At 45.0% G+C, this 25,617-nt stretch overlaps 4 protein-coding genes across 11 annotated transcripts in view; 2 read left to right on the forward strand and 2 right to left on the reverse strand.

The window, feature by feature from the left end:
- Window positions 1-352: 352 nt before the first annotated feature.
- Window positions 353-5,139, reverse strand: b4gat1 (beta-1,4-glucuronyltransferase 1). Its single transcript, XM_076725503.1, has 2 exons — window positions 3,694-5,139; window positions 353-2,977 (listed from the first exon to the last, which is right to left on the reverse strand). The coding sequence occupies exons 1-2, from the start codon at window positions 4,795-4,797 to the stop codon at window positions 2,786-2,788; spliced, it is 1,296 nt and encodes a 431-aa protein (XP_076581618.1). The 5' UTR covers window positions 4,798-5,139; the 3' UTR covers window positions 353-2,785.
- Window positions 5,140-5,743: 604 nt separating this feature from the next.
- pfdn2 (prefoldin subunit 2) lies at window positions 5,744-8,296 on the reverse strand. The gene is made up of 4 exons (XM_076724246.1): window positions 8,199-8,296; window positions 7,466-7,554; window positions 7,113-7,236; window positions 5,744-6,899 (listed from the first exon to the last, which is right to left on the reverse strand). The coding sequence occupies exons 1-4, from the start codon at window positions 8,277-8,279 to the stop codon at window positions 6,708-6,710; spliced, it is 486 nt and encodes a 161-aa protein (XP_076580361.1). The 5' UTR covers window positions 8,280-8,296; the 3' UTR covers window positions 5,744-6,707.
- A 184-nt stretch (window positions 8,297-8,480) lies between these two features.
- Window positions 8,481-11,367, forward strand: nit1 (nitrilase 1). 2 transcript variants are annotated; one of them, XM_076725102.1, is made up of 6 exons: window positions 8,481-8,774; window positions 9,124-9,357; window positions 9,684-9,787; window positions 9,897-10,033; window positions 10,246-10,371; window positions 10,451-11,367. In XM_076725102.1, exons 1-6 carry the CDS (start codon window positions 8,686-8,688, stop codon window positions 10,715-10,717), a joined length of 957 nt encoding a protein of 318 aa, XP_076581217.1. In that variant the 5' UTR covers window positions 8,481-8,685; the 3' UTR covers window positions 10,718-11,367. The 2 variants fall into 2 exon arrangements, with proteins under 2 accessions (XP_076581217.1, XP_076581216.1); XM_076725101.1 differs by having other exon boundaries at window positions 9,085-9,357; window positions 10,451-11,332.
- Window positions 11,368-12,296: 929 nt separating this feature from the next.
- The window catches only part of clcn3 (chloride channel 3), a 32,794-nt gene continuing 19,473 nt past the window's right edge, over window positions 12,297-25,617 (forward strand). For 2 of the 7 annotated variants that reach the window (XM_076725415.1, XM_076725412.1), the window contains exons 1-2: window positions 12,315-12,460; window positions 18,324-18,505. In XM_076725415.1, coding sequence (XP_076581530.1) covers window positions 18,343-18,505 — 163 coding nt within the window. In that variant the 5' untranslated portion in view covers window positions 12,315-12,460; window positions 18,324-18,342. Of the gene's footprint in view, window positions 12,461-18,323; window positions 18,506-22,670; window positions 22,800-24,266; window positions 24,496-25,617 lie in introns of those variants that run through there. The other 5 variants (XM_076725414.1, XM_076725417.1, XM_076725416.1 and 2 more) reach the window with 5 other exon arrangements.

Consider the following 25,617-nt stretch of genomic DNA (forward strand, 5'->3'; position numbering starts at 1 on the left):
TGTCAACTGTGTCAAGTGCTCCGCAAACGATACTCTGACCGACATCTTGTAGTTTTTCTCTTTGCGCACAATTTAAGCTCAAATGCGTGAAATCTGCCGTATTCTGTTTAATCAGAGGACGTTTATTAGACAATGAGCGCTGTGCTGTGGTTCTTTGCTTGTCCTGCCTTCAGCGTCTTTGTTTCCTATTTGATACGAGGACACTGTTGACATTACCTCTCATTAGAGGTTCCTCTGGTGAAGTTAATTGATTGGATTTGTGCATTTCCAAGTGCTCAGAGAGCTTTCTGATGACTGAGGATGTTGTTTGGCCACAACAAATGACTCTCAATGAGTGACAGTTATCAATCGATTAAAAGTCATTCGGTAGGTTTAATAGAAATTCCAACAATACAAATCAGGCATTATATTTTGTGAACGCAGAAGAAAAAATAAATACAGAAAAAAATGTTCAAATTAGGAGAAGACACATGAGAAATAAAACACAACACCACGTCATCACACAAGGTAGTCTGTTGAACTTGATCTCACTCCTTAAAACGCAGAAAAAAGGTGATTTTATAGTGGTCCTACAACAAAAACGTTTCATACCAAACAGAATTTTTCGCACCAAACACAATTTCGTGCTACAGTTTACCTGCTTGGGGTCATTAAAACAAAAAAAATCCAGTTAACAGAAAACATTTTCACAATAAATAGAATCAAGTGAGGAAGGAAAAAATTATTTAAATCTCTCCAACAGTTACATAACTTAACACTTAAAATATATTTTGGATATGGATACTTAGCAGTTTCACTAAACAGACATGAGAGGAGTGGTAGTCGAGGTTTAATACTGGATGTAGTGTTCGTACCAGCAGGTTACAGAATAATGTGTACAACCCCATTCCAAAGAGGCTGGGACTCTGTGGGAAACTTAAATACACAATGCAGTCACTTACAGTCCATGTAGCCTCTTTCATACCCAATCATGATACTCTCACCTGTTACCAATCAACCTGTTTACCTGTGGAATGTTCCAAACAGGTGTTTTTGGAGCGTTCCACATCTTTCCCAGTCTTTAGTTGCTCTTGTCCAAACTTGTTTGAAACATGTTGCTGCATCAGATTTAGACTAAACAGGTCAAACATTAATATGTTGTCTTTGTACTGTTTTCAGTGTAGAATGTGTCAAAAAGCAAATGATCACATTCTGTTTTATTTGTTTTACACAGCATCCCAACTTATCTGGAATCTGGGTTGTGAGATCTATAATTTGCTATGTTCTAGTGGTGCTGAGACAAACGTTTCCACAGCAATCCTTTGGACGACACAGGCTACTTTTGTTCGTGGTTTACATTTTAATTGTGCAGTATTTTTATCACTACCCACTAATCATGCTACATTTCTACCTGTAGTCCACTGGCACCATCGTATACTGTACTTCAGAGGGTAGAAGACACACCCCCCCCCCCCCACACACACACACACAACTCTAGAAAATCTGACTACCACTGTCAGATCCTCAGTGATATGATACAGTAGTTTTCCACAGTCTTGGTGAAATTACAGTGATGTGATGCTCTATGTAAAGTTCTGTGTAAAGTGAGTAATCTCCTCAGTTTGTGGTAAGAACGAGCTCCCCCAGAGCTTCTGAAATGTGCTGGCGGTTGTGGTGCAGAGCAAATTCACATCCCCCTGAGCGCCACACACCGGTGTTGTGTAATGCTTGATTTCTGCTGTAGTGCTTCCCACCCTCTCATCAGGCAAAAATATATACTGAAACACTCAAGTGACTGTTGCCATCTGGTGGTCAGAGCATGTTACTGATCGGCACAGTGGTCAAAGGACTTCAGGGTTGATTTCCCATTGTGCTGATGAGTAGGATTTACCCTGATAGTCGCACTGAATAGCCATTTTGTTTCACTTCAGTATTGTTGCTGAATGGCTGAATAGACAAATCTGGGACCGGACGAGACTTTTGTGGACCCCCAGCCAGAGTTAAAGTGAGCAACTGAAATTGAATTGCATGTTTTTTTTTCTGCTACAGCCCATCAGATGGCTGTTAGATCTCCATCTACGTATCGGAGCCAGGCTTGTTGATTCATTTTAAACCATATTTGCATAAAGCTGTAACGTCACGGTTCTATATTTGGGATAGAAAGACCCTTTTTTCTTCCCTTTATTTTGGCGTTACATTTCACTGCATGTGATTTCAGTTGGACTTTGAGGCTCAAGGCAATCTTTGATGAGCTGTCATGAAATGTAGAACCTTAAACTTCATGTTAACATACAGTGAAATCAGGACTTTTGTCTCTGAATGGATATGTAGAGGCTCGGTGTCTTACAGTCACGTTGTTGTGTCTATTTCTGTATCTGGACGAGCTCAGAAATGTTTTAAAATAGAAAACGTACTGTGCATGCTTTTAACACTGACGTCAATCAAATGCCATCTAGGTTCTAGATTTGCATTTGATTGAAAAAACTAAACCGTAATCTCACGAGCCGCCAGCCCGTTTTCCAACCTTGAACAATGGTCTCTTCCTTTCAGTCCCAAGAAGCAGGACGCTCTCAGAAATCCCCAGAGAACATTTCCTTGCTGCTCATTTTCAGACAGACTTGAAATAAACCCAAGAGTTGGATTATTCTCCAACTGTGCCATTATCACAAGAAATCATAGAAAAACTGGGACGTTTTGTGCGGGGAGAGCCTGACTGGAAGCTGAATCTGGTTAAAATAAGGAAAATGCACGTCCAGAATTTCAGCAGAAGACTGATCAAGGCAGGATATGTAGTCCTCGTCTTGTTTCAGCATCGTCGGTTGGAGGATGGGTATTTGGTTTTCAGGCCTTCTTTGAAGCTGCGAAACAGAACCCGGTTATGTTTGTTCTCCTCGTCCTTCCTGGCGTGGAAGTCCCCCTGGATCTTGAAGCCCCGGTGCACCACGAAGGCTGTGCTCAGCACTGAGAACCTATATCCGGCCACGTGGAGCTCGCAGGCCTGCAGGGACAGAAAACAGGATTTGAAGGCAGATGTGGAAGTGGGGAGCGACGAGGGGGAAAGGTGAGATGGTAGATGAGAATGACAGACGAGACAGATTGGGCACAGGTGAGAGGAAAGGTGACAGCAAGGAGGACAGAACAGATGGGAAAAGAGGAGGAAGAGATGAAATGTGTTGAAGAAATAAGGCATGAGGAAGATGGGGAGAAACAAGTGCAAAGAGACGTGATGAAAAAGGTAAAGGTGGATTCATTAAGGTGAGAGGTGTCAGAGATACAGAATTTGACCAGCCATCAAAGACACCATCTGATCTCAACCTTCGTGCAAACTACTGTAAATAAAAGGCACGATAAGACTGATTTTATGTCAAAGATGGACAGTTGTTCAGGACAATATCTGCAAAATATCATCTCCTATCTGCAGAAGACAGGACTGAAATGGTGTCTTTACAGTTGTTGGCGCTGACGATGCACAGGCCTTTTGCATGTCTTCATCCTCCAATGCACCTGCCAGCCTGGTGTGCATTTGACTACATTCAATCTAGACAAAAGATCTTAAGTCATGGTTCATTCACTAGTTTTTTACAGAACTTTCAGCTGAATATCAGTCTTAATTGGCTAGTGCATCGACCTGGAGTTGTGATTTTTGTCTTCATCAAACTAGGATGCCAAGGTCATGAGTAAACTTCCACATATAAATGTTCAAATTGTACAAACCTGGCTGATACGATTGAAGCCATATTGCTTGAAGTTCTCATCGTAGAGGGGCACAGTGTGGGGCCCAATGTAAAAAGGCTCCCAGGGGTCCACCCAGGTGAGGGTGTAGGCAACTTCCAGGGTTCCCGTCTCCCTGACGTGGCTGTTAACCCACTGTGAGTAGTTGGTGGGGGCTTGACAGCGCGGACACAGCTCTTCATAGAACGGCCGGACCTCACCGACCTGGTAGAGCTGAACCAGCTCCGCCTTGGTGGCAGGCATCTTTCTGGCATGGCGGATCTCGAAGGCAGGCAAGACAAACACCTCGTCGCTGGCCGGCTCACGCCTCATGATCATGGCCAGGAACTGCTGGTGCAGGTCAGCGCTTGGCATCATGTCGATGTCAATGACCAGGATGTAGGAGGACTCCGTGCCACCTCGGGCAACATTTCGAAGAAGGTTGTTGGGGTAGGAGATGTTTCCACTGATGGCATAGTTCTTGTATTTATCCATGTGGGTCTCCAGTCTGGAGAACACAGAGGCACAGTCCTCAAGCCCCACGAAATGCTCACGGTCCTGCTCTGGGAAACTGGCCATCTCTCCTGAGAGGCAGACCAAGTGGAAGTCCACCAGGGATTGGATCTGAGGGCAGAAGAAGCTGAGTGCATAGACCAGAGCTGTGGCAAACTTGACATCCTGCCCATGTGCGAATATGGCCACAGAGAGAGGGTTTTGCCACCTTTCCAGAAGAGACTCCAGGTGATGCAGGTTGTTGATGGTCGTGTGTGTGGCTAAAGCCAGGACATTGGAGCTGGGGTCGGATCCTGGTTTCTGATTTGTGGTGAAGTCACTTTTGATCAAGTTCTTGTACACCCGGTACTGACCACTGTTGTCAAAGATGCCACCGGTAGACAGCGAGTATCTCAGACGCTCCTTCCGGGAGTTTTTCTCGGGGTGCCCATTTTTCTTGCCTCCGGAACCTCCAAAGAGCTCAGAGTACCGGTACCGCTGCTGCTTACCGTGAAACTTGGACAAAAAGGACAGGTATATGAGCTGCAGGAGCGCCACTATCAGCAGAGCACTCAGCACCACTTTGAAGGCGGAGCATTTCTTGGAGAGATGCATTCCAGAGAAGCTACAAACCGGCCAGTTTCTGTACACAAAGCGGGTCCAAACACCGGAGCAGGCTGCCGTTTCTTTGAGGGCTGGCTATTTCTGTCCAAGCGTCCCAGCTAACGTTACCTACATTGCTGTCACAATGCTAACACTGCAGCCTGTTCGGCTGGAAATGCGACGAAAAGCCGGCTGCATGTTCTGCTGGCTCGCGGCAACGCTGCGCCAGATTTTCACAAGGCCCTCGACAGAATGAATAACACGACGAAACTAATCCAGATACCGTGTTCTCCATCAAAACACCACACAGTTGTTACCATCCTGCGCTGCTGCTGCGACAGCGGCGCATGTGCTACGTAATAACCGTAATGTCTGGAGCAAAGGCGCCACCGAATTAGATCCCGCAGCTCTGCTAGCCGGCTAGCTGTCAGGTAAACTGGTGCTAATGGTCACGGGTAAGAATAAAGGGCTGTTGTCGCCACTTCTTCAATTCATGTGAGAACGAGATGTTGATAATAAATACATTTTATTTTATAGCAAAGTCTTGCAGTAACAATTAATTAAAAGCCTGCATGGTACAGTCAGTCACAAAGCTGGGAGCCCTTTAGGGTTTTTTTTAATGCAGTTTTTGTCTTAAAATTGAATTGAAAATTCCAAAACCCAGACCGACAGTAGAGGCCTCACTTTTCTAAAAATCCCATACAGAATCACTTAGTCCCCCAGAAAGTCTTGAATGTGAATTATTCCTAATATAAGTAATGTAAACTGAGGTTGTGTGTAGATGGAAATCAGCCAACCCCAATTTGATTTGTCTGCATTATTTTGCAGTCTAAATATGAAATTACCACACACACATGCATGGACTGCTGCTCGAATGGGTTCCACTTTCTGAAAAAGTTATATAGGCAGCGTCATAAGGGCTTTGTGCCACACAGTAATAAGGACGTAAGACACCGGACACAATTGTAACATTCTTTAATCCATGAATATCATCAACAAAAACATTTTTGTCCTTACAACTACACAAACAGTGTGGCAGCACACATCAGGTCCTAGATGGCACTTCTTCAATTTAAACTGTGCCAGGAAATGAATTGAACCACTCTGAGCTCAAGCACGGGCCACAGATCAGAAAGAATATGACCAGTTTCATTGTGTTTTCAGTGATACGCTTTATTATTAATGTGTGGTGGTGACTTCTTGTCCCTTGTATATTAAATGTTTCACAGAGGGAGGCCGAACAAAGCCAACAGATTCATTCAGATCTATGGTGACATGTTTACAGTATAATCTCTTGTTCATGTTCATAGCACATGTTGTCAAAATGCCTTCCAGGACCTGTGCTGCCTTGGCAAGGGTGACTCCGCAATGCTCTACCTACTATAGGGCTTTATGAAATCAGCTTTTGTATTTCCTCATTTCTACGTTGTTAGTTCAAAGTTTACAAAATGCAAAAGCGTGTTTACTTAAAAATGCACTGTGATCTAGTTTTTATTTAATAACCGTGTGCCTTGTATGTTCTAGGCATTTGAATGCTTTTAGCTTTGAAATAACCCAGCACCTTGGCAATCGTGTGTGTGTTACATGTGACTAAAACAAATAGTTGAATTTGATTGTTTCATTCATGCCAAGTATTTCAGAAATTAAAAAAAAAAAAAAAAAAGTCAGCTTCACTGACAAGGCAAATGCAAGACACACATCCGTTTTTTTTTTTTTACACATACTAGCATTCACGTACGTAAGCAAAGAACTGTGTGTACTGTTTGATATACCAGGTGCATTATGTTTAGCAGAATTTTCACCAATCTTGAAAAACCAAAGTTATCCTGTGAAAGGTTCAGTCACTGAACCCAGATTCTGTGATTGTGTTGTCAGTGCTGCAGAAATCATAAGGCCCTACTGTTGCGCTCTGTCATCACAAACTACGACACTAAAACACCAGCTCCGCTTTTAGTCCCGCCTCCTTCGCTTTCCCTGGAAGATGCTGCCGACTGCCCCTGTGCCTCTCCTTCACCTTCTCCCATCAACCGGATGTTGTAGCGTTCCCTGTACTCTGTCAGCTCCCGTCCTTTCATCTGCATCTGTGTGTTGAGGGACTCGGTTATTTTGGAGATCTGCAGGGGGAGGAAAGGGAAAATGTTAGATTGGTGCCTGAATATCTACTTTAAATTGAAATAGATATTTCGTAGCCTCAGTCACTTTTCCAAAACAATTTTAACAATTAAAAACCATTGCACTTTATGTTTGTTGTTCCGTTCCCAGCTAATACATTTCATTAGTGACATTTACTGCTAAAGCGCATTCGTTTTTCTTTTCTCAACCGTCACCTGTTCTCTGTTGGCTTCCAGGGCTGGTAGAACTTCTTTTACCGTCCTCTCCACCAGCACTCCTCCTACTAGACGGAAGCATTTCCTCGAAGGGTCCACATCCTTCAGGGTGTCAATTACTAAGCTGGATGAGAGGGGAAAAAAAAGATGTTAAAAACCAAAAATGAATCCATTTAGACACCTAAAGATGCACTCTGCGCCTGTCAGTTTTCTGATCTGGTAACTGAAACATTTTGCACTTCTGTGGTGGCTACGTCAGCAGGAGATTGCTGAGGAAAATGTCTTTTTTGATCTGATCTGAAATGAGTAGACAGTGACTCAGAGGCTGCAGAGGTGGAACGTCTGCTGCCGACCTGTGCTCATTGATATCCATCTCCAGCTCTGCAGCTTTAGAAGCCATACTGCGCTGCTCCTGACGCATCCTCTGAAATGTTGCCACCACCTGTCACACAAAAATACACCATCAGCAACAATTTAGACATACAGACTTGTGTCATACATGCCAGTCTTAGTTTTAACTCAGTGATGAAGGTTATCACTTGGTTAATAGTGATCATCTACTAAACAAGTGATTGTTGATGGAGTTAAATACATGTGACTGTTAAAAGCAGAGCCCGACTTTCAGTATATGTTGCTGTAAATAGTTCTGTACCTTTGTAACAGAACATTACATCGTGGTATTATTATTTTTTACTTAAAGGATCTGAATACTTGGTGTACCTTGACATTTGTAAAGTAGGATTGGGTGGTCTTCGGTGATAAAAATAGCTTCTCCCACTATCTTTAACTGGGCAAGAACTATTCACTGAAGCACACCATCCCATTAGAGGCGTATGCTTATTAAAATGCAACTGCACCCTGTTAAACTGCTTATTAGGAGCACAAACCAGTGACAAACTCTTAATGAATGCAAATAATTTACTGTCACGCTTTGTGGTGAGAAAGCAGAATGATGGCGATGGGAAGCTAACGTTAGCCATGGCTAGCTGGAAGTCCGATTAGCGGCTTTAGCTTCATCTGACACGACTGAGCCACAACGACAGTGAGTGTACCGACTAAAGCAGCCCGAGGTGGAGGTGAGGGTACCTGTTCGGCTGACGGGCCGGGCTGTTTTCCACCGGCGCTGTTGCTGGATTTGCTGCCCGTGCTGCTACTGTTGGCTGCCATCTTGGAAGGGTGTTGCTGAGAAGGACCCCAGGCAGGAGGTGTAGAGCTGGTGAGGAGAGTGCCTGTGTAGAAATACAGTTCCGTTTGGGGGGACGTGTTCTTCTCTTAACATAAATTACTCAAGATAATTATTATTATTGTGTATGAATCTTATTATTATATAGGAGTCGCTAATATCATGTTCATAAATTTGCTGAATAATAAAAGCAGATCTCAACGCTCTACACTAAGACAGATAGTCTCCAGCAGGGGGCGCTGGTTTCCACCCCCTGATGAAAACAGAGAAGAAGAAGACAGAAGCTCGTCTAATCTTTCCTGCTGTACTCTGAACACTGAGCCTAACTTAATGTGTTGTTAACATGGACTGAACCCGGAATGTAACTCTCTGTCTCGGTCACTCGGACCAATGTTTACAGTCAGGTGCGCTTTGGGGACATCTGCAAAGTATTTGACCTCTCTCTCAGCCTGGAGACAGCAGATCAAACTGCAAAACAGGTATGTTTATTATTCTCAGTATATCACAGAATATATATTGTTTTCTATCTATCAGATACACTGTCTTTTTTTGCTATCTGAATGGTTTTGGAGAGTAAAGTTGATGCCTGTAAACGTACACAACTGATGGAAATTAAAGCATTACTAAAGTGCATTTTATTTCAGCTATAGCATTCAAGTTAGACTGATTTATTTATCTCTATGTCCTAGTAGTGCAAAGCTTCAGTATTATACCACAAAGGGCGAACAGAATAACTAGTGCAGTTAATGATCAACCATGAGTGACCTAACATTTTTGCCTGGTGTACAGCTTCTGTTCCCTGGACATAATAACAACCTCTTCTCTCAGGATGTCGACTTCACCCCACCCGGTGGCTGCAGTGTGTCAAGTCACAGCCACCCCGGACAAAGAGGCCAACTTGTCTGCGTGTAAGCAGCTGGTGGAGGAGGCCAAGGAGCGAGGGGCCAGTATGGTCTTCCTGCCTGAGGGCTTTGACTACATCGGATCCAGTCGAGAGGAGACACTGTCGCTGTCTGAGAGCCTGTCAGGACAAACAGTCTCACAGTACACTCACCTGGCCAGGTAGACTGTTTTTTGATGTCTGTTCATTGACACAGGAACTAGTTCTTGGCTTTGTTTTGCTTCCCACGTTGCCAGAAAAGAGTGCGTTCAGTCTGCTGCTGGCAGAGAACAAGATAAACTGCTCTTAGAAGATTCTAACGTCTTGCACACAGATCTGGGCTCTGCTCAAACAAAACAATGTTTGTACATGAGATGAAATAAGATACAGGGCTAACAGTGTTTTGCTTCCTGCTTCTTCAGCTGTTCTTGAGGCAAAATGTACTATCGGCTTCACGAGTTATTACCCCATGAATGAGTGATAGAAACTTAACCTCTCCTTCCTCCAGGAAGTTGGAGGTGTGGCTGTCTCTTGGGGGATTTCATGAACGAGGCCACGACTGGGAGTCTGACAGACGAATCTACAACAGTCACATCATAATTAACGATAAAGGTGCCGTCCATTGAGCAATCCCTCATTACGTTCTCTCATACACACAGAAACAACAGTCTATGGTGCACCCAAATACACCCTCACTGACACACTGTCACTGCTCCCACAGGTGACATCGTATCAGTCTACAGGAAGTCCCATCTGTTTGATGTGGAATTGCCAGAAAAAGGCGTCTCCCTTAAAGAAAGTGGCTTCACCATCCCTGGACCCTCCCTCGTGTCTCCGGTCCAAACTCCCATTGGCAAGGTGTCATTTTATGAGATAATAATCATCATCAAGTAGACCCATAAATGCACATACATTATTGATATTACTGCCTCTGAAAACCACAGTGAAAATATTTTGCAGCTCTGAACCCTAAATGCAAAATGCTAAATATCTTCATTACAGGCCAACAAACATCCATCCATATAAAAGCAGAAAAATTGGTTTGAACTGTTCTTGTATTGTTGCCGCAGGTTGGTTTGGGCGTCTGCTATGATCTGAGATTCCCCGAGTTGTCACTGGCTCTGCAAAGGAACGGGGCCGAGATTCTGACATACCCATCAGCCTTCACTGTACCCACAGGGGCTGCTCACTGGGAGGTGGGACGAGTCATGATAAGAAAATGTTAAGAAGGATAACTGTAAGCTATAAACACAGACTTCATGTATTTATTTGCAGGTGTTACTCCGCGCACGGGCAATCGAGACCCAGTGCTTCGTCCTGGCGGCGGCGCAGGTTGGCCGCCACCATGAGAAGCGCTTGTCGTACGGCCACGCCCTGGTGGTGGATCCCTGGGGTGAGGTGCTGGGCGACTGCGGAGGGGAGAAGCCAGGCATGGCGCTGGTGGAGATCAACCCAGAGAAGATCCGCAGCACCAGGAGGAACATGCCGGTCCAACAGCACCGCAGAGACGCTGGTTTCTATAACAGTCTGGAAAAGACTTGACTACAAGAGCAGCTCAAAGCCTGAGTCACTGAAAGGATAGTCTGGATACCGGCAACAAGCTGAACAGGACGTATCTCACAGGAGACAAACTAGTGAGGCGTTGAAATGAAGGTGGATTTAGGGCAAGTTCATACTTCAAAAACAGTTTTTTTGTTTCAGGTTGTTTAGATATCTGTCATGCTGCATCATGAGCACTTCAAGTCATTTGATTAATGAGAGCTGAAAAGAAATTTCAGCTTGTTTAATGAGATTAAAAAAGGGTTAAACTGTGTAATGTATTAAACAGCATCACAACTTTTTTGGAAACGGTTGTACTTTACTGTGTGATGAACGAAGCATTATTTCTTGTCAAATGAAGCTTTTAATGAATAAATATCAGGGAAGTGTGAACATGGAGCAGTTCTGATGTCTGTTCTGATCAGGAAAATCAGCTCAGACCAACACGAGTCTTTCAGTGACTTATGCTGGTCAATAGATGGTGTTGTTGGTTAGTAAGAGTACAAGAAACAGGAGGAAATGGTACAAGCTCACAGTAAAACATTCCTGTTCTACTGACATTACAGATACGTATTGATCTTTGGTACTGGATATGTACAAATTCATGTGGTTTAAATACTGTTGTGCTGAAAGATTAAAAACTAAAACATCTGAAAAACATCACCTGGTTTGTTTGTAGCCTTAAAGCTGGTTACATTTTAAAATGAAAAAACATTTGTGTATGGAGCTCTCTCTCTTTGTGCAGGGAGGTAACCACAAACTGTTGGTCAAAAGTTGGAAGAACAACGTTGTATGAAATGTTTGTCAAGCTGTAGCATTTAGACCAAAATGACAGTCACAAAATAGTGTTGAAACGCTTAAATAAAAAGTCATGTTTGGCTTTCCTTGCGGCAAAGTCCTGATATGTGGAATTATTTCGCAAAAATAACATTTAAAAAGGCACAAATAAATGCCATGAAGTAATATCATGTCACTGCACACTCGTCACTGATTGTCGTCAAACTCCATTATATCGGAGTGAAGGCGGACATCTCTACAGTCAGTACCTCCAGAACTCAGCAGCTCAAAACAAAACAATCTAAATAATTTAAATGATGGAAAAAATATTTTGGGGTGAACTGTTCCTTTAAGTGTACTTGAGTAAATGTACTTAGTTACTTTCCTCCACTGGCAACCAACAGTCCAAGACCCAAAACATATTCAGTTCACAATAAGCACTACGAAGTGTGAATTCTTGTATTTTGTATGTTTAATAAATGACCTTAAAGACTAATCAACCATCAAAATTGTCTTACATTTTGTGCCCATCAATTAGCTACTAAATGAATCAGCTAATTGTTTCCTACAGTAACACAGCTAGCTCGTGACTCCATTATGTTTTAATGCCTTTTGATTGCAGTGGCCGGATGAATAATTGATCAGATTTTCTCCTTCCTGCCTCTTCTGCTATCACACAGACTGTGGGCGGTGGGAGCAGCCGCCGCTGCCGCTGCCGCTGCCGCTGCCGCAGACGCTGCCGCAGCTGCTGTCCTTGATGCTGCCGCTGCCGCTGATGCTGCCGCTGCTGCTGGGATGGGATGGGAAACAGGAAGTGAACGTCACTGACACAGGAATGGCACTGAAAAAAGAAAACACCATCATGATGAGGAGAATGGCAAATCCCCTCGTGTAGGAAACTAAATCCTCGTTTCAACCCGGGAAGAGGATGAATTGTTGTGTCCGAGCTGGATTTGAGGCATCAGGAAGGTACGTTGCTGTTTTTCTCCCTCTCTTCCAAATTAGCGGCTAATGACGGTTAGCACGCCGTGTGCTAGAGAGCAGGGATGAGTGTGTGTTTCACCATCCGAGGCCATCCATCCTTCCATCCATCCACCTCTCGCTGTCACATTTTATGAGCTCACAGGTTGATTTCACATCCCGCTCGCTGCCTGCCGAACAGGTGCTAGCTAGCTTCCGAGCTAACGTTAATTTGGAGGCTAAGTTAGCTTGGACTCTGTCGCTCGTGCAGTTTGAGTGACATAAATGGGACCCCCACAATTAGCTTGTGTGCATGGCTGAGTATATTTTGTGGTTAATTTGACGCTGTGGTGGACTCAGGCCCTCGGCTGCAGCCAAGGGAAAGTGAAGCTGCTCGGTCCAGCGGCTGCTTGCGGACAGCCCCCCCCCTTCTGTGTGCCTTTTTTCTGGACATTTTCACCGTGTAATGCGGATGAAACGTTCATGTGTGCACGGCTAACTGCTCGAAAGGTCTGTTTGTGAGACTTAATTGCCATGCTGGCTGTTTGTCATGGTTGTTTTTCCATCATTAGCACAGAAAATCAAATCAGTCCTTCCTGCCTACAAAAGTCAGTCATGCGAGGTTGTCCTCATTAAACATTTCTCCTCATGTCCTCAGCACACCCTACAACTGAATACACGGCCTTCACTTACTGTCATAATCTAATATAAACTGTAAAAAGTCGGGCTGGGCAATGCGTTTTTATTAGCTGCAATGATTTTGTGGTTTTCTAAAGTTACGAAGTTTTCCCTTTTTTTTACATTAACTTGTGAATTCTTGCTGACAACGACGCAAAATGGCTTTCCATCATCACGCAGTCATGCAGAATAATCAATTAGTCGATCAACAGGAAATTATTCGGAACATTTTCAAGCGATGAAGTCATTTTTGGGGTAAAAATACTCAGAAAAGTCGCTGGTTTTAGCTTCTTGAATGTGAAATATTTGCTGATTTCCTGAATTTTCTGTAATAGTAAGTGATTTAAGTTTTGGCTTTTGGGCCTTTTCTTGGTTGATGTCAACTTGGACTAAATGGAGTGAGTTCAGAAAATATGTTTGTTTATTTGTTTAGTGTTTGTTTGTACATTTGAACCACTGCCACAGTCCACAGCATTTAACACCGAGGACTAATCAATAATTAGAGGATTAATCAATAATGAAAATGTGTGTGTGGAATACATTTTGGACTAACCTGTAAAATGAGTGAGAAATGAAATACCCAGAGTCAACATAAAGTCCAGTGTAGAAGCTGGATCCAGCAAATGTTTGCCGTCTTTGACTGTTTGTGATAAATCATTCATCAAAGTTGACGAGTTGTTTTTTTTTTTTTTTGGCTAATCATTCCAGCCCCAGCAGACAGCATGCATGCGTACTCGAGTACACACAGTTAATGTTCCCTGCTGTCACCTCCTCACTCCATCAGGCGTGTTCATCATGTATGATCAGCCGGCTCGCCTCCTCTCAGTGGCTGTTCGCACTCTTTCCACCTGGCGGCTGCAGACGGGTCAGACCACAGGAACTGAACACTCCTAATTTGATTCGCCGTGGCTGCTGGTTTAATTGGCGCTCCTTATTGTGTTATGTCTGTCTGGAGTGTTTGTCTCCATTCTGTTAAGCGTGACCTTCGAGTTTCGTTCAGTCAGACAGTCGAGACGTCCCATTAACGTGTTGATCTCCATCCCATCACGTCACGCATGATATACATGCTATATTGTTCATCTGGAAGTAGGAGGTCAGATTACACAGGACAGCAAAGATATGTGGTGTTTTTTTGTTTCGCTAAATCAATGTCTTGACTTCCACTTCCTTAAAGACCCGCTCCAGTGAAAATTAAGAGAGGCATATTCATTGAGCCATGCACGCTAATCTCAAAACCTTTGTAACCACAAAGCTGTCAAGTTACGTCTAAGTCATTTTAAGGCATGAAGGGATTTTTTTTTCATGGAAGAAACTTGTAAACATGTTATTTTGATCCGCAGAGATCAGTTTTTAGGGCTTTAACCAAAGTCTTTAGAGGCCTTTTAAATGTCTTAGATGAAAACATCAGCCTGGATTTTACACAACACATAACATTTTACATAGCAATTAATGTGCAGCTCACATTAATTATCAGCAGGATGCATTACAGCACATTAAGATGCCTTAAGGAACTCGAATCCAGAGTTGATACGTCCTCCCATCTGGTAGATTTAAAGTAGACTCCTTGTTTTACTCTAGGATGTATAGGATGGGATGTAACCTTGCTGCCGGCTCCACGGTGGACGAGCAGGTTCCAGACAGGGGAGCGACTTCAGTACAAACAAACCACGATAATGCGTAAGAGGTGCAGGAATACTACAACATCAAAACGGGCCAACGCAACAGACTTATTTCACCACCTCAAGCAGAGGCGCGTGGTCGAGTGCATTGACTCAGCACAGCATCAGCCAGTCTGTGGCTTCTACTTTGTGTGTGCATTATTTACTCAAACTGACGTCACTGCATTACTTCAGTGTTACTGACAGTCAGCGCCGGTGTCTTCTGATTGGCTCTGTGCCCTTGAAGTGTTGTTAATCGTGAGCAGCGAACGCCTCCCGTCGTGCTGGAGCTGCTGCACGGTGGATCTTTAGCCACAAAGCGCTTCGTACATCGACCGCTCGCTGCCTTTCTGTTCTTGAAGGATGTGTGTCAACTTCTTGGCCCCGTCGACGGAGGAGGTGTGAGCCTGTCGGTTAGAGGGAGGGCAAGATGCTGAGTCACATCCCAGCAACGGTCGCCTGGGCAACACCTCCATCGTGACCAGGCGGAGGATGATAAGGCCCCTCGCTGCTCAGCTGGTTGTGTAACATCAGCAGACCCTGCGACGTTTTGTTCCCTCGCTGCTGATAATGCTCCTCTCATCGACCATCTCTCACACACACCTCCCTCCCCGTAGCTTCCCCTCATACTCAAAGAGCCAAATGAAATCGTGGCGTTGTAGCTCCTCAACAATCACCACACTCCAGTCCCCCGGGCGTAATTACTGTTTTGATTCCTGTTGCACAGAATGACAGGAAACGTGAACAAGCATACAGCAGACTGTCATAATTACAGCTATCGAGTGTCACCCGCAGAGAGAAAAGGGGGGAAAGATGACAAGTGTTATTAAATCAGAGCAGCATTAAGAGGCTTAGCAGCACAGTTCATTTCGTATTGGACCCGTCTGTCTGAAAAGATAATTGCACACCTTTAACGGACGTTTCATACTCTCACTCTGTTTGCTGCATGAATCAGCAGCACCCCTGCTGGGCTGAAGAGTGTTTTCCTGGAAAAGAGGGCAGCCACGAAAGCTTAATTTGAGCGGAAGTGAAGAATTTGGAGAAGGTAAAGAAAGTTCGATGTGATTTGAGGGCAGACCCGTGACGATTCTGCGGTGTAACTAGAGGTCAAAGTGAGCTCACCTCCACTCTGACTCTGCAAACAAGCTGAATTGAATTTCCTGGTCACACTGATTTGATTGAGCTCAAAGGGGAGTCTTGTCTCGCCGTCAGTCAGTGTGGTTATTGGCAAAGGGAAAGTTTCTCTTTCCTCTTAACCTTGCACTGTGGTTTGTGCCTGAGAGGATTAGTGTTTTGCGGGTTCACTGTCAGCGTTTGCAGAAGGCTTTTGTTCATGATCGGTCGCGTCGCGATGTGGTTTTAATATCATACCGAAGTGTCCAGATTTATTTGTTAAAGGTGAGTGACTTTCACAGCAGGAAAGGGAAAGGATCGGCGCCGAAACTTTGGCTGCTGAGTCGAATATTTGATGACGTCTTTCAGTGCTGCACTCAATCCACAAAACTCAGCTCACGAAACCTTCATCAACAAGTGAAAAAATGTCTGGTTCACCCTGAAACTCACCATTTTTTAAACGTGCTTCTCCTCTTGTTGAAATCCTTGAATACTGCAAATTGAGAACACAGTGTCCCCTCTCTCACCCGGCATTCACTTATTATAAAGCGTCTGTTTGGACTGTTGCAAAAACACTTTTTTTTTTAAATAGAAATCCACTTCCCAAATCGATCGTGATGACTCCAGCTTTTCTTTTTCCTCACTTCCTTTTTCTTGTGGCCTTTTTTGAACTTCACTGTTTAAGGTCCATAGCACAAAAATCAGGACAAAAAAAAAGATTAAGTAAGAAATCGGATCCATTCAGGTTGATATGGAGCGAGCTTAGAAATCTATTAGACCCGGGTCTTTTTTTTTCACAGAGATAAAGAGGAATGTGGAGTCGCCTATCAGACCGTGAAGGATTAGTGAAGATCAGTCAGGCTACAGCAACGCGCCACATTAATTGTCTTTCTCCTGAACTCCCTCTCTGTCTTTTTCTTTATTACTCTGTGACTCATCATGCCTGGAGGCCCATATTCCTATAAATACCACTGGGATATCTGTAATTTTCAGGAGTCATCGGGCCTTCATTTTGTTCGGCCTGGTGGATCATTTTAGGTCACGTTTGCCGCCGCCGGAGTCACGTTTGTGGTTTGAAGATTGTGGTGCAGTTTCCACCTTGTCCACAGGGGGGCGAGGTTTGAGCAAAGGTGAGGCGCTGCGTGTTGGTGCAGCTCTGCTCTCTTTGTTCCAGCAGAATTATTACGATCATAATCGTCCTCTCATCGTAGGGAGCGTCCACGTGTCACTTCAGTCCCTCAGGCTACGAACACACCTCTTGGCTGTGAGGCAAAAATATTGTAACATCACTGCCAAATACCTTGATATTTTATGCTTTGTGTACGGAAACAAGGAAGGAAAAAGTAGAAAAACTCATTCCTAGCTCGATGTCTGTACTTGTATGCAACTTTAAAGGAGTCTCCTGAAGGCAATTAAAACAATCCCTAAACTATGAGCAGAGATATTTAATTAAGACATTCAATCTTCACAAAGTTTTAATGACTAAATGGAACTTTACAACATTTCCACTGAGCGGCAAACCTCCCCACGCAGTTTGGAAATTATTAGGAGATTTTTCTGAAATTACACACCATAAAATAAAGTGTTGCATGTAGAAAAAAAAGACATGTCAGACGTGAGTTAAGAGGGACCAGTGGTGGCAGTTACATGGCTGACATGTTGGCTTTTATGTCAGATGTCTATTAGACTACCTTGGTCGAATGTGTTCTTCTTCTGTTTACATGTCTGGTCAGGTGGTCCTAATCTGTCTTCTCAGTCAGGCTCATGAGTTCATCTCATCATCATCATCATCATCATCGTCAAACACCTTTCTCTTCATGTCAGCCTCCCTGACAGCCCACTCTCATGGACCACCTGCATCCCTTCTCTCTCATTCCGCCCACACTTCCTTCCCTCTTTGTTTTACTCGATCTTCCATCGCCCTGCGCTCCAGCGGTCACAGTATTTCTGTCAGACCGTCTCTCTGATCTCTCAAGGTTATCTGCACCGGAAAAACCTGGTTGATGCTTTTGCACACATTTGGTTTCCTGGCGAAGGCGCCGCTTGTCTTTTTCTTCACATGTAACAGGGCGGAAATGTCATGAGTGGAAAAGATGCTGAAGGAACAGATGATTTTTGTTCAGCTCAGCTTTTTTGTTGTTTGTGCTCATCTGTGAGCTGCTCTGGTGATTGCTTGTCTTTCTTGTGGCGTTCAAATAATAAAGTTGATTATCGCCGGACTGTAAATGTGTGTATGTGTCCGTCCGTCTTTGCTGTTTACCTGCGAGTCAGTATGTGCATTAACAACCCGCCCCGCCCCTCCGCCTCATACCTGACCGACTCACTTCACCTTGTAGACTCTGTAATCTAGCGTCCTCACAAACACGGTGTGTATATCTCCACCACTCCCCCTCCCTCCCCTCCCCTCCCTCCTTATCATCCAGGGCACCGGCGCATTGCTAAATGGAGTCGGAGCAGCTGTACCACAGAGGCTACTGCAGGAACAGCTACAACAGCATCGCCAGCGCCAGCAGCGACGAGGAGCTGCTGGATGGAGCCGGCGTCATCATGGACTTCCACACCACCGAGGACGACAACCTGCTGGATGGGGACGCTGCCTCCCCAGGTAGGGAGTACGGGATACCTCCCCCAGCTGTTTGATTGGTCCTTTTGAGCTCCCCATTCCATGACCCTGGCTTTAGATGAACCCCGACCCTCACTGTCCAATCACATTCCTCGAATTCTCAGCGTCACCAAGTCCAAAATCGAGTCTGGCTCGCCGCTTGCGCCACAGACACGGTGCCACTCTGGTTATGAGTCACCCCCGCTGCCGATGTCAAGACGCATCAAGTGTGCGTGCGCTCGTGTGTGTTGCTGTCCTGTGACGCAGCCCCTCTGCCATCTGCCCCCTCCTCATCTCCATCCATGCCCATCAGCTGCTCCACATCAGCTGCTCCACGTGACGCCTCGCAGCACCCTGCAGACACCTGCTCCCGCTTTGACTGAAGCAGCCTCGCCAATGGTTATAAATACTGAATGGAAAGGAAAAATGGCTACAGATGGTCAGCAACACTTCTTTGTAACCTGCTGATGACAAAATAATTTAAGATCAGAAGTTGACTTATTAGCTTTCAGAGGTTTCTCGTGGTCTCCATTCAGCATATGGAGCTAAATGTGACCTTTAAGTGCCTGATAATAAGCTGAGGTGATAGCCAATAAGAGTTTCTGAGCGTGGAAGCATCAGCAACAAGGTGAAATCAACTCAAGGTCACTTACTAGCTTTTTCCAGGCCTTTCAACCTAATCTCTTCCTCAGCAAATGGACCTGGTTCAGGGACTCAATAATCAATAAATGTATTCTTACTGTCAAAATAAAGAGAAGCAGAAGTGAAGTAGAAGTGCGGGGAGCCTTTTGCTTTCCTGTTTCAAAGCTGCTTTAGATTTTCATTAACCTGTTTTACATATTTGCTGTTTACAAATCCATTTGAATTATGCACATTTGAACAGCAAAGTCTTTTTAATTCCTCTCTGCGTTGTCGAGTTAAACGCAAAATTAATGAACTGCTTTATAACCATTTGTGAGACTCTTATTATGAACTTGTCATCAGCGGTTCGGTTGTTTTGCTGCTTGTCTTCTTCGTCCATAACTATCACTGTCCTTGTACCAAACCTTACTTTGCATGTCTCCTGGTTTTTCCTGCTCCTGCTTCGTGTTTGTATTTGTCCAGTTTCCATCCACCATCTTGACCTGGTCACCTCTTATACATCCTTGCTTCCTGGTTCCTGCGGTTGGTTTTGTGGTCTCCCTGCCCCGTGTGTGTGTGTGTGTGTGTGTGTGTGTGTGTGTGTGTGTGTGTGTGTGTGTGTGTGTGTGTGCGCGCTTTGGCCTTGCTCGTTGCTCCTCGTCCGCCTTTGTCTCTTGGATTCCGAGGATCGGTCTTTCCTGTCAGGTAGCAATGAAAGATAGGTGGTAGTAATAATACAGACACGTGGAAGAGCCTCTGTTGTTTTTGTGTTCATGAATGCGTCATCGCTCGGCTAAATATAGAAGCTGGGGTGGAGCGTGGTGCACGACCGAGACTTCAGCTTATTAAAAGCATGCAGCGCTGGGCTACGTGATGAGTTCGGATCGTTACCTCATTCATAATCGGCCTGATCCCTGCCAGGCTTCTGCTTGTCTGGCCACAGTTCCAGTCATACCTGTCATTCCAGCACGGTCACCTGTTTCTCATTCACTCAGCAGCTCGGTGACACGCTGGCTGGTGTATCTGGTGTGCCATCGCATCCGATCTGCTGCATCCGGTTTGTTCTGCTGCGCCTGAGTAAACGTGCTGATTCCTCTCTTTCTTTAGTGTCAACTCGCAGCCCATCAAACAGGAAGCGCACACGCTGAGGGGCTGCGCCAGAGGCGTCGGTTGAGCTCGGCTGTCCAAATATAAGCGGCTTGTGTTTAATCTGAAAGTTTGATTTTGTGCGACTTGCTGAAAGAAGACAGGCAAGCTATGTGTTTATATATGGGATGAAGACACAGTGTTCTGTTTAAAGTCTATTTTAAGTGTTTGCTGAGCAGAAATGTTGTTTTTTGTCCATTTAAATTGGATAATTAATTGCCTTCGTCTGAGTCAGTTGAGTTGAGGTTTTAAATAAAGATACATTCAAAAGTGGAGTTGAAAATAAACTGAACTAGTTCCTGGAAGAGCACACAGACCTTCTCCCCCGCCACATATTATACCATTATCTGCCATCTTGCTTTTCTGTGGTGCATCTTTCATCAGCTGAAGTCCGATCACGCCAGTTCCTGCTTTACATCGAAGGATCAAGCGTGATGCAGTACGACCGGTTAGTCACGTAAAAGCTCGCAGCTCTGTGGGAAGGTGGATACGGTAGAAAGACACATTAACAATACAATGAGGCTGTTCCTAAGGCTACAGTGTGCACTAAAGGAGAAAGCTGTGAGTCTTATAACACATTGAATAGCAGCACCTGACATCTTTAGTGCTACTCTTCTCTGCAGCGCTTCTGTTTTCACACTTTCCATGAGCAGTCATCTGCACGTCTAAATATGCTTTTTGACCACCATAAGCTTGTATTTTTTCTAGGACCGTCCTGTCTTGAAGCTTTAAAGTTGACATTGACAGTTGGTAGCGTTCACCCCTGCTTTGCGGAAACATTTATTGCAGCAACAGTCATACATTGAGACGACACATTTGATAAAACAGTGATGTCTCATAGTTAATTTCCTGCCGACTTGTATGATTTGAAGTGCAGCAAAGCACAGCAGTGACATAACGACTCTGGAGTCTAGACTCAGCCTATTCATTATTGAAAAGGAGACTGTGGGTGACCAGGATATTCAGCGTGACTTGCCTGTATGGGAGGCCATGTGCAGCGCAGCAGGATGCAGACGGAAGCACAGTTGTAGCTAGCTAACCAGCTATAACGCAAGTTTGGCCCTGGAAGGTAGCGTCAGTCGTCAGTCCAGCTATTAGATGCTAGGTTTAGCATTCCATTTAGCATTTTAACATGTTAGGATGCTAGTGTTAGCATGAACAGGTTGATGTTAGCCATGTTAGCTTGTTAGATACTGGATTGAACTGATTCTGGATTTTTGGTACTGCTGTTGGTATCTGGGAGTCGATATATCAGCTGGTAGTTGTTGTTCTCAGCGTTCTCTAGTGAACAGTGTTTGTAAATGACCTCAGGCCTATTTTGGTATTTCTGTACTGCAGTTTCTTCTGAGTTATCACATGGTGCGAGATGGAAAGTTAACCAAAGTCATGAGGATTTAGCATCTGGGGAGCTGCTGTTGTCTGCTTTTCATTGGGAATTTCATATTTACGGCCCTTGTATTTGGAATTTGCCGTAGTTAGATGGTATTAGATGTACTGTGTGTGTGTTTATGAAGGATCGGCTCATGTTTCAGTGTCTTCAGTCTCTGCCTGGTGATTAGCCTCTTATTCCTTGACTCTGAAACTGGACCTCCGGCCCGTTAACTGCTAAAGGGGAAAGCATGGGGTAACCCTAACCCGCCACCACTTCTGCTGTCACTGCTGCTACAAACGGACGGCGAGCTTCAGTCAAACGTTTACGCAAACACAAAACTGACAGTCATACAGCCGGTGTTTTCTGCCAGGTGTTGAAATCTGATGACCAGTATTGTATTAACAGCGGCGTTTACAACCCTGATTCCAAAATAACGTCGTGAGATCATGATTGGGTATGAAAGGGGCATCCTGGAAAGGCTCAGTCGTTCACAGGCGAGGATGTCACTACTACATTACTTGCACTTCAGCTTCCTTGAGGTCAGGGTCTTTGTCACTTTGGATCATACTGTCAGTAGTACAACACAGCAGTCCAGTACAGTCATAACTACTGCAGGTGCCTGAGCTCCACCTCTCAACCCCGTCAGTCTTGATTTGTGTGTGACACCCGGACGTACAGTGTCATTCCCATGAACCAGTTTGGCTTCCAGCCAGCGTAAGCTAGCATTTCAGGAAATGTCTGGATGAATGCTCTTCCTTGAGCTTGGTGTGGTGCCCCTCTCGCTGCCTGCCTGTGCTATTTTTACGTGGTTATGAGTGGGTGGGTTCATAGGAAGGCTCGTAAAGCCCTCCTCTGGGCTGCGGCCGCAGTGTGAACAAGGGGCTGGCTCACGCTGGAGGTTTATCCTGAAACTTTTTGTTTGCTCAGCAGGAGACGTGAGGAAGACAAATGGAGCAGCGCTTTTGAGAATGCCGCTCGGTAAACTGGAAAGGATTTGTTCTGTTTTCTCTTAACTGGCTGGATTACAGAGACTTTTTTCAAAACTTGCCGTTGTTTTGCTGCTTTGACGTCCGGACTGGGACTTGTTGAGCAGGGAGGGAGCAGACTATGGCTGACATCACCTGTGCCATTGCCTACCAACAGGAGCCCTGCTGAAAGGTGAGGGGCCATGCAGAGTTAAGGTGACAGGCTGTTTTTATATTTCTGCGATCTCACAGTGACAGCGTGTGAAACGTCCGGGTCCCATTGTTCAAGCCTGAAGGACCCGACTTTGGTCGCATTGTTTCATATAATAACACACCATTACGGCGAGTTTACAAAACACCTCCCGCCTCCAAGCACGGCGACTGTGTGGTCCCTTTCGGATTGTACCCATGAAATCCACGTCAGTTCTGAACGGTGGAACGGGTGGAGAGTGGAGGGAGGCTCGTCTGCATTAGAGTACATTGTGGCACAGATGTTACGAGACGTCCAGATGTTATCTCACATGTTTCATATCCTCTCTGTAGACGACAGAGCGAGCAGTGTGACTGATATTAGACCCACTTTTTGCTTCTTCTCTCTTACACAGTATTTAGTTTTCTCTTTGCGTACTGAAGGCAAAGGCAGCAGTTGCCATGTTCACAGACGGTATTCAGAAATAACCAAAATAACAAGGCAAATTAGCAAATAACTCCCATGGGAATGTCGTTATTTCTTGTTTGTGCAATCACAAAGCTTCCTTTCATTTCATGTATGAATAGGAAAGGAAAGTTTTCCCCTTTATCATTCTAAACAGACTAATTTGACCATTTCTCCCCCAGCACCACCTCTGAGGGATCGATGCTTCCCCACATGCAGCTAAAAATAACTTTCAGTATTGATTTAAATGTCTTCAATCAACCCCTTAACAATCGTCCTTTTAAGTTGTGGTCAACAGCCCGAATAATTAGCATACTAAGCTACAGTGGTAGAATGTAACCATTTACTCAAGTACTATTCTTAAGTACAAATTTGAGGTACTTTTACTTGACCTTCCTCACTATTTTCAGAATTTTTACAAACCAAACAATCAATATATTAATGGAGAAAAAGATCATTAGTCGCAGTCTTTTACAAAATGATTCAAAGTGAGCTCCAACAGTAAAACCCTGCTTTTACACTGAAGCATGAGTGATAATAATCAAGTGACGGAACATACTTTTAATACTTTAAGTGCATTTTCCTCATTATACTTACATACTTTTACAGTATTTCTACAATGTGGTATTAGTACTTTTAGATCTGAATACTTCCTCTGCCAGTGCTGTGGGATTAAAACGTCCATTTACCTTTACTTCAACTCCCCTGCACTTGCTCAGAATGGAATATTCCTTTTCAGAGCTCACCCTCTCACGCACACACACGCACACACACGCACACACCCCCGTGACCCGGCGCCATGGTCTCTCCCATGCAGGCAGGGCTCGCTGATCTCCCCCAGCAACGGAGCAGGCGAGGCTGACCGGCTCGGTGTGATCGTCTTTCCCTTTGAGTGTGTGCGTGCGTGCGTGTGTTTGTGTGTGTGATGACATCATCAGTCAGCTGCTGCAGTGGAGAGAGAAAGGAAAGGGAGGGGGAGGGAGGGAGAGAGAGGACTGTGCACTCACACACACACACTCACACACTCACTCACGCAGCCTCGCTTGCCTTCCTCTGGTAAACATGGCAGCGACTGACACACACGCAGAGAGCAGTGCGCACTGAAGCCTAGCTTAACGTTAGCCTAGCCTCGTCTCAGCTGTCAACATGGAGGAGGAGGACGCGGCAGCCGACCCCTATTTGCCCTACGACGGGGGAGGGGACACCATCCCCTTGCAGGAGATCCCTAAAAGAGGTACGCCATGTCCCCTCTTCTTTTTTTTCCCTCCCCCGTCCCTCCGATTCTCTCCTTTCCTCACACTGCTGTGATGACAGAGGCCTTCCTCCTCCTTCCTCCTCTCATACAGTGAGTGCATGCAGCCGTACGGCAGGCAGACGCAGGTTGAACGAATGCTACCTCATCTGCCGCCGGTGAATATGGAAATCAGAGTGTCACTGTGGATTAGAGGCTGCCATTGCTCTGCAGCGCTGCGTGTTCTGTGGGCGATCTGGCCAGCTTATTTGACCGTCCGCCTCTCACCTGCGTTGATAATTAACCGTCGGTGTGTGTGCTCGTCAGCCGGAGATAATGAGATAAAGACAGGGTTTGTTTTAGGGCGAGGGCTTGTGCTTGGGCCTGTAAGCAGCAGCGACTGAAGGCGACATCGTGGGCATCCATTTTAATTTCTCCACACGGAGCCACAGCCAGGCTTTGACACAGTTATGTGGACTGGATGTTCACAGATCTGGACTGTGTGTTGTTGAGCTGTGAGGACACCTGTTGGCCACATTCAGGGCGTCACATCGCATCACTCATAACGGCCTCCTCGGGCGAAGGCGTGCAGGCAAATTGAGCCAAATTATGGCTTGTTTTGCGACAAGTTTGACTTCTTGTGCTGTTTCCTGGCTCGTCTTTCCAGTGTGGCCTTTAGGGAGTTTTCCTTGAGTTGTGTGTGTGTGTGTGCTGGTTCCTCCACAGGCCTTGTTAGGTTTTTACGGTGAGCGAGCAGAGACAAAAGGCCCCTGATGAGTTCAGGACAGATCCGCTGCTGCCTGCATACACTTTGTGGAAAGCGACGTCCGTACAGCCAAGCAGCACAGTGTCGTAGCTTTCAGTCTAGCTCATGATTTGACCACATCTGGCTGTACGTTTGGCAGTTTTTCACATAGATTTGCCGCAGAGATGCAGTGGAGAAGGAGTTTAAAGTTGCATTAAATGGAAATATTCAAACTACAAGTGCCTCAAATTTGTACTCAGGTACATTATTTGAGTAAATGTGCCCAGTTATGTTCCACCACTGGCTTTGTTCATGTGGCCTCTGGCAGTTTTTCATATTATGGCTGCATAAATTGTCATTCAGATGCATTTGTTTGCCAA

This window comes from Chaetodon auriga, chromosome 24, assembly GCF_051107435.1.
Source record: "Chaetodon auriga isolate fChaAug3 chromosome 24, fChaAug3.hap1, whole genome shotgun sequence".
NCBI lineage: Eukaryota > Metazoa > Chordata > Actinopteri > Chaetodontiformes > Chaetodontidae > Chaetodon > Chaetodon auriga.